The sequence below is a fragment of the Malus domestica genome, chromosome 13, assembly GCF_042453785.1.
Source record: "Malus domestica chromosome 13, GDT2T_hap1".
Lineage (NCBI taxonomy): Eukaryota > Viridiplantae > Streptophyta > Magnoliopsida > Rosales > Rosaceae > Malus > Malus domestica.
In genome coordinates, this window is record NC_091673.1 from 11719749 (window position 1) to 11728753 (window position 9005).

At 38.6% G+C, this 9005-nt stretch overlaps 2 protein-coding genes across 2 annotated transcripts; both read left to right on the forward strand.

The window, feature by feature from the left end:
- The first annotated feature begins 2266 nt into the window (after positions 1-2266).
- On the forward strand, positions 2267-4451 carry LOC103414570 (DELLA protein RGL1-like). The gene has a single exon (XM_029092014.2). The coding sequence runs from the start codon at positions 2455-2457 to the stop codon at positions 4255-4257; it is 1803 nt and encodes a 600-aa protein (XP_028947847.1). The 5' UTR covers positions 2267-2454; the 3' UTR covers positions 4258-4451.
- A 1030-nt stretch (positions 4452-5481) lies between these two features.
- Positions 5482-6771, forward strand: LOC103414569 (DELLA protein GAI1-like). Its single transcript, XM_008352938.2, has one exon. The coding sequence runs from the start codon at positions 5482-5484 to the stop codon at positions 6769-6771; it is 1290 nt and encodes a 429-aa protein (XP_008351160.2).
- Positions 6772-9005: the final 2234 nt, after the last annotated feature.

Consider the following 9005-nt stretch of genomic DNA (forward strand, 5'->3'; position numbering starts at 1 on the left):
ATTGGGGGTCGTGGCTTTTAGGTAAAAGTGGCGGGTTAATTGGCAAGTCACACAGTAAATCTAATTATATTGGGCCTTAATCTTTAATGGGCCTTAATCCATGTCAAAAGCCTGCTTATGAATAGGTCCAGTCTTATTCTCATTTGAGCTCCTAATCCATGTTTAGGTTATTTATCTTCTGAAAAGCAATAGTTTAATTAGCTTAAGAACTTACAAACATGGAATTGGAAAATTGGGCCAGTTTTGAAGTTTCTTACTTTAGAGGCCAATGTAGGAGGCTGGGCTCTGCATTTAGGCCTATTTGTTCGTAATGTTTAGTTGTCTCGATTTAATTCACACTAGCATTTGCTTACACACTTTATGTGTATGAACACATTTTTTTAGAAATTGAGAAGGAGAGATAGAGAGAGAAAGATAGAGAACGTGGGGGAGTGAGAGGTTTTTGTTTTTTATTTTATTTTTATTTATTTTTTATTTTTTAAATTTTTAAAATTTTAAATATACTTGTAGGTGAGGCTTCAATAAAAAACAGTAAAATTTGGACATGTGAAATTATATTATTGCCCATCATTTTTTTTGTGTAATAGAAGACTAAGTTATCTTTTCACCATCCTTTTGGTTGACAAAAAGGATTTCATTAATTAATAGAGACAATATATTGATTTTGAAATTTATGGACAATGACTTTATTTGATCAACTTTTTATGAAGCAATTGCGAGGCTTGTTCGTATGTCACACACGTTTTAATTTTGTAAAAAATTTGATAAAATTAAACTATTGTTTTAGCAACAATCTGTAAACTAAAATTGAAATTTTCTCCAAATTATAAAGGAAATTTTTATTGATTGCTTACCATAACGTAGGTGTTTAAGTTGCATGCCGGCCATGGTCAGCAGTTGCACCAGGTCCTTAAGTTGGGGAACTTTCTTCAGAATTTGTTTTAATTATTAGGGTTTATAGATCAACGCGGCTTAAGCTTGTTTAATCCTGAACATTTCAGGCTTGATACAGATATGATTTATAAATGATGGTTATGAAACTGAATGATCAATTATGAAATTTGTGCGATTAAATTACGTTAATCACAAGTGGGTGAAAGAGATGTGCTACAGAGGCGGATGCAATACTGACCTTTGGATATTAGGGTTTATACATCATGAATCTTGAAAATTTGATTTTTTTTTTAAAGAGATATTGAAGAAAGTTGAGGGTTTTACCATAAAAACAATTAACAATATGATGAGTAGCCGAACTTACTTATAAGTCCATGTAAGGTCTCTTATTTCGTCAATATGGGATCCATTCTCAACATATATTCAATGATGATTAAAAAATAGGTAAATTACACAGTACCCCTTTCAGGTTTGAGGTCTATTACAATCGCATACAATATTTTCAAAACATTTCACTTTCATACCTCAACTACTATTTTATTTCAATATAGTACATTCGTTACATTTTCTATCAATTGATCCGTTAAATACTGACGTGGTTGCCAGATATCTGCCACGTGGCAAATAAAAATAATTTTTTATTTTTTTTAAAACCTAAATTTTCTCAAAAAAAAAAAAAAAATTGAAACCCACTATCCCTCACCCCCACCCCCTTCCAAGCGACCCACATCCCCATCCCTAACCTAGAATCCAAAAACCTGCAAGAAGAAGAAGAAGAAGAAGAGGGAGAAAAAAGAAAAAGAAAAAAAAAACCCCAGTTCGTCCCACCCTAGCCACTCCTTTCTCCCATCCCCCATCACCCCTCCTAAAAATCCCCCCATCACCCACCCCCAAAAATTCCACCCGAGATTAGGTGGATCTACCACAAAACCAGACCAAAAATCATCTCAAACTCAAAAGTATTTTCAAAACTCACCCACACTAAAAATCACGAGATCCTGGCGGCAGGGGGAAGGGAGGTGGGTCGCAGGTCGTGGTGGGGGGAAGGAAGTTGAGGTATGAAAGTGAAATGATGTTGTATGCGATTGTAATAGACTTCAAACCTGATGGGTATTGTGTAATTTACCCTTAAAAAATTGATTTTTCACTTTTAAGTTTTAAAACATGTCAATAATCACAAATGGTTGGACAAAGAGGTGACGTTAGCGTTGTTCTTTAAAAATTAGGGTTTATACATCAACGCCTTGTTTGAATCATACTATATTGAGAATTATGTATATTAAATTTACATCTGTTGGTGGACAAATGGCATTCATATTTTTGGACTTTGGGATGCAGGCCATATTGATAACATAAAAAACATCGATGTCGTTGTTCTGCCCTTGATTTCCATGCGATATAGGACTCTGTCAAAATTGGGTAATATTAAATTTATAATGATGCTTTCATAAGTAAGGAACTAGGAATAAGAAACTCAGACGATCTTTAATGTGTTCATGTTTGCGATTAAAAAGTGCTTTTACCAACTAGAATTGAGAGCCTAAATCGTGATTTTTCGTGATGACGAATGCTATGTTTTCTTTCGGGGATTTCAATTTCGGTGGAGTTCATGATATATTCGGCTCAAATGAGAAAGGTTTTGATGGCATGGAAGCGGAGAACAATGTCGGGAAACAAGTGAATTTGTTTGGAGCAGAGGAATGGGGGAAGTTGGGGGAGTTTGGTTCCGTTGATTCGGATCATGGATTCTGTGGAAATGACTACTCCTCTGGAGGAAACTTGCTTCCCAAGTATCAACAAGAAGAACAGCAGCAGCCACTGATTCCATACTATGGACTGTATGATGCCATGCAGTTTGATCCTCTCTCAGTGCCATTCCAAGCGTGCTTAGGGAAGATTGCAAAGCTCGAAGACATCCCGAATTTGGTTCCACATGTTGAACCAAAGAAAGAGAAGCGAGACCCTTTCTCCTCATTGGCAGGGCTTGATCTCTTGAACAGCTATGGCAGCGGGTTTAAGCGGTTGAATGGAGAAAGAAATTTTGAGTCAAGCAACTACAAGACGTGCACAGATCAGGTGGCTACAGGCAGGAAGCTTTCAACTGAAGAAATCATGAGGGTGGCAGGAGCAAGGTTCATTCAGACTTATTCTCAAGTGTCTGATGTTCCCTCCATGCTGAGTCATCCGTTTGGATCCTCCTTTTCGGGCCTGTCAGATGAGGAAGCTAGAGACGTGGAGCTTGTTGAGTTCCTTCTTGCTTCTGCAGAGAAAGTAGGTTATCAGCAGTATGAGCGTGCTGGGAATTTGCTTAAACGTTGTGATTCACGTTCTTCCAGTACCGGGAATCCAGTTGAACGAGTGGTTCATTTTTTTTCTGAAGCTCTCCTAGAGAAGATTGATCGAGAAACTGGAAGAGTCGCACCAAAAGTTTTGGGGAACAAGCAGTCATTTGATGTTGATATAGCAATGAAGATTCCTAATGATACCTCCCTGACATGTCAAATCAAGCTTCCCTTTGGGCAAGTAGTACAATTTGCTGGAATTCAAGCCATTGTGGAAAATGTGGCTGAGGCTAAGAAGGTACATGTGATTGATCTGGAAATCCGGAATGGGGTGCAGTGGACAGGTCTGATGCAAGCCTTAGCATCACGTTATGATTGTCCGCTTGAGCTTCTCAAGATAACTGCTGTTGGAACTACTTGTCGAGAATCGGTTGAGGAAACAGGTAAGAGGTTGGGGAGTTTTGCACAAACCATGAACTTACCCTTTTCTTTTAAAATAGTGATGGTAGAAGACATGCTAGATCTCAAAGAAGACATGTTCGAGCTAGATTCTGAAGAAACAGTTGCGGTCTACTCTGAATTCGCGCTGAGGAGCATGGTTCCAAAACCAGATCGACTTGAGTCTGTAATGAAGGTGATAAAAAACATCCGTCCATGTGTAACTGTGGTCACTGAAGTTGAGGCAAATCACAACTCGCCAGTCTTTGTAACTCGCTTTATTGATGCCCTTTTCTACTTCGCTGCGTTCTTTGACTGCTTGGAAACTTGCATCCAACGAGATGATCCAAACAGAAGTATTTTGGAATCAATGTACTTTGGGACCGGAATTAGAAATATTGTGGCAAATGAAGGAGAGGAAAGGAATATCCGAAATGTGAAAATTGATGTTTGGAGGGCATTTTTTGCGCGGTATGGAATGGAGGAGATAGAATTGAGTTCATCGTCGTTGTACCAAGCAGACCTGATTCTTAAGAATTTTCCGTACGGGAATTCTTGCACGCTCAATATGGATGGGAAATGCCTGCTTCTTGGATGGAAGGGCACACCTCTCCATTCTCTTTCTCTTTGGAAATTTCTTTGATGAAATAAATAAAAAGGAGGTTGCCTGTAGTTTTAAATCTCTGACATCTTATTATCTTCTTGGTTGAGCTTCAAATTCTAGTTTCTGATATATATGTTTCCCATGAGGGATTACAGAATCTACGAACATGGGAGAAAGCACCAGAACTGTACTTTTGTCACATAAATTCTAACGAGTGAATTTGTTAACAATAAGTCGAATATTATGGTACTCTTTGAATTTTCCTCTTTGTCCATCGAGATGATGATCGCATTGCTCTAGTTATCATTGAAAGGATGCCCGCGCGGAGAAAACTGAGCTGTTAAGAGAGGCAACTGCTTATGAACACCATAAACATGTACAAGTGCATCCAAACACGTCTCTACGACTATGGATCATAAGTTCATAAGACACTGGATGTATCAATTTATTCCACAGCTATCTAAATTCAAATACCTTAAACGTAATACAATCTGTAGTTTCATGTGTATGCATATTACTCAAAGATCGGATGTTCTTGATTTTTCATGTGGTTTTACAGTTCTTGTATTTCTTCTTTTCTTCCATGAACTCGATTATTCTGTTCTGCGATGCTTTACGAAAGCCATGCTTCCAGTTTGTACTTTCTTCACTCTAATATTCTGTGGTGTATTTTTTTTTCTTGCTTGTCTTATCCCTAATCCTTATTCCTTTATCCTTTTGGTCATAACATGCCGCCTGATGTCCAAATCAAATTTACTTATAGAAATATCAGATCCTTGGTGGTGAAAACTATATCAGCAGAACGAATAATTTGCTTCTTGCTTGGATCATGTCGTCGAGCGCTCACATACTCCTAGCTTTACATGCACAACCTTCGTATGTAGCGTTTGGATGTATTAAACTGTTGCCAGGCTTTTGCGGATCAACAAGAATCATTGGAGGGAAACCATAATTTTTTCACTGTACTAATTAGTTTTCTAAACATATGTCCTAATCCGATCGAGTTACTTAACAAATTCAGTTTTCATACAGCTGTTGACAGACTGGCCTTGGAATTTCACAGAAGGCCAAGCTATATAGCATATCCTACAAATTTTGTCAAAACATGTAAACAAGTCATAGCGTAGAAGGTCAGCTTATAAAGAGACACAAACCCACAAGAACATTCGTACACTTTTCGCACTCCGAAAAACAAGGAAAGCTCAGCTGTATTCTTCTCTTGAAACCATGAGTTGTGCCTCTGGATTGTCAACTGTCGAAGTAATGAGAGTTGCAAGGGAACGGTTCATACAGTTCTCTTCCCGGAGGCAAACAGATGACTGCATGGCTGACCATGTTCTAGGCAGCACTCCCTTCGGCCTCTCAGACCAAGAAACAAAAGATGTTGGGCTTGCGCACCTTCTTTTAGCTTGTGCTGAGAAGGTTGCAAAGAAACAATATGGCTGCGCGAAAAAGCTGCAGAATCTATGTGATTTCCTGTCTTCCAGTAGCGGAAATTCTGTTCAAAGAGTTGTTTACTATTTTTCCAAAGCTCTCCAACAGAAGGCTGACAGAGAAACTGGCAGAAACACATCACAGGGATCGGAAAGTAGAGATGTTGCCACTATGCATGTCGAGGAAGCAATGGCGGCTTTAAGTCCTTCTTTAATGGCATGTTTCCTTGAAGTTCCCTTCTTTCAAGTTACCGAGTTTGCGGGCATCCAAGCGATTGTGGAGAGTGTGGCATCAACCAAAAAGATTCATTTCGTTGACCTTGCAATCAGAACCGGGGCGCACTGCATCGTGTTGATGCAAGCGCTTGCGACAAGATATGAATGCCCAATTGAGATGCTAAAAGTTACTGCTGTTGGAGTGAAATCAAGGAAGAAAATTGAGGACACCGGCAGAAGGCTGGCTCAATTTGCTGAGGCATTGAAGTTACCTTTTACCTTCAAGATAGCCATGGTAAAAGATATCAAAGATATCAAAGAAGGTATCTTTGAGTTAGATACTGGTGAAGCAGTTGCAGTTTACTGCCCTCTACTGCTATCCAGTATAATGAGCCAACCCAATTGCTTGGAATCTCTGATGAAAGCCCTCAGAAGCCTCAATCCGCGCCTCATGGTGGTCAAAGAAGTCGAGGCAAATCACAACTCTCCGATCTTCATAAACCGTTTCTACGAAGCACTCTTCTACTACAGTGCATTTTTTGAGTGCCTCGATGCCTGTATGGACAGAGGCAGCGCGCTACGGATGGAGTTGGAGGAAACATATTTGAGTCTTGATATCAAGAACATTGTTGCGAGTGAAGACGAAGAGAGGGTAAACTGGCGGATGAAAATCGATGGGTGGAGGAGTTTGTTTGGAAAATGTGGAATGGTGGAAGCAGATCTTAGCTTGTCATCCCTGTACCAAGCAGACCTTACGGCCAAACAGTTTGCTTGTGGGAGGAGTTGCACAATGGGGACCAACGGGAAGTGCCTTCTTGTTGGATGGAAAGGAACTCCAATTCTCTCTCTTTCTGTTTGGAAGTTCCATGCAGTCAATGTTAAGACTTTCAAACGTCTCTTGTAGGAGCTATAGCCCTTGTAGAAACAATAATAACGGGAGCATATGTTTTCGTGGTTTTGTTTTCCAAACAAGGTGACATGAATGCATCCTAAGAATCAATGGGGAAAATAGTATAATACGACAGCAGACATAAAAAATTTCAACACATGAACCAAATTAACTAAAGGAAATTATTCTGGAGTAACAGTTTACATTTGACGTACTCTCTTACCACACCCTGCTTCGTGATCTCATACTCATCATAAAATCACGACTTACCCGCTACACGCAACGCCATGACTAAAAATTCTTGTTATATTAACAGAATGTGAGTTTATACCACTAATCGTGTTGATTCTGTTGATACCTGAATGCTAGTGCGTGTACTTTCATCCTCAGCATTCGCAACGGCACCGTCGATCTTTCCGGCTTCACACGCTGGCTGGTATATAAGCCGCAAACTACAGTTGGTTAATAACGTTCGCTACTGCGCCGTTTAAGGGGGAGTTTTGACTTCCGTGAATGACGAGTTTTATAGTAATTGTACCATGCTGCCGCATTGTGTGGGTGAGTCCAAATAATTGTGAGAGCATTTGTACCATTAGTGGTGAGTGTGCTGGTAAAAGCTTGCAAGAAATCCGATCACAAAAGCGGTGATATCGAATTGATATTGAGCGGGTTGGCTGCTCTGAATGATGAGATTGAATGAATGGTTGAAGCAAGAGGCTTCCAATGGGGTGTTGAGCTATCTGGCGTTGTTCCTCAAAAACCAATCCAGGATTGCTGCAGCTTCCATCTTCATTTATAACTCCAAAATTGCTTGCTTAGCACCTAGCAATCACTCATTATTTGTTATTTTTAAACATTGAGTGGTTCTGGTTCACATTAATGTGTTAATTCCTCTTGGTTTAGACTAATGTAAATAAGTGTCGTAAGTAAGAGACTACGTGAAAGAAGATGACAAGAAGTCAGTGTCTCAAACCTGTTGTACATTTTAATTTATATTAGTGATGAATTTTGAATTGAATTTAGATAAAAGAAAGAAGGAAATATTCGAATATTTGTATTGAAACAAAAGGCTTAATTGTAAGCAACAATAACTTATCATTATCAAAGAAGCATGATGTACGTTGAGAGAGAGAGAGAGAGGTTGGTTTTGGTGCTTTGGGGGAGAGAGGTTTTTGTTTGAGGCCACTGGATGTGATGGGCTAGGCCTGTTTGGTATTCTATTTGAAAATTTTCATTATTTCTCAAAATATTTCTTAAGAACATTTCTTGAAAACAATTTTATTTAAGATTCAAAAACTTGATTGATATGTGATTTAAAAATTTTAAATCTAAATAATTAAACTGGACAAAGAGATCCAAAACAAGGAGAGATTTTTCAGTGTGACCATCACACGAGGTGGTACACCATGTATCCCTATATAAATTGTGGGTTATGTGTGTTAAAAGGTTAATAACTTAAAAATTAAAATTTTCCACCACTTGCATAAAAATATGTGATGTATCATCCGTGTTCCCGTCACAACTAAAAATTTCTCCAAAAAGAGGGGTTGAGAGAGAGAAAGAGGAGAGAGGAGGAAAGAAAGTAAGAGATGATTGGAGGAAAGAGAAAGAAGATGATCGAGGAAGATGATCGAGGAAGATGAGTGAGAGAAATAACCGAAAGAATGAAGAGAGTGGATTGGATGAGAGACGAAAAAGATTATAAAAATAAAAAAAAGATAAGGAGGAGAGAGAAAGAAGAAAAGAGAGATCAATTTGGAGTGAGAGGGGAGGAGGGAGAGAAAAAAACATGAGTGAGTTTAAGTTTAAAGACTCTAAAAACTCACTTTTTTTGTTTTTAAAGAATATACTATATTTTTTTGTTTAGTTTTTTAAAATAGTCATACCAAACTTGGAAATTGTTTTTGAGTTTAAAAAGTTGGATTCAAGTTAACTACCAAACAACCAGGCTCATTGGGATATTATTGCAGCAGATGTGAATGAAATAATTAAGGAATTGATGCATGGAACTGAAAACCCTTGGCATATCAATGCTACTCACTTGGTGTTGATTCCAAAGGTTCAAAATCCAGTGTATGTGTCATAATTTCGCCCCATTAGTTTATGCAATTATTCCTATAAGGTGTTTTCCAAGGTGTTGGCCAACCGCCTCAAGCAGATTTTGCCAAACTTGATCTCTCCTACCCAAAATGCTTTTGTGGCAGGTAGGCAAATTCAAGATAATATTGGTATTGCGCATGAGCTTTTCC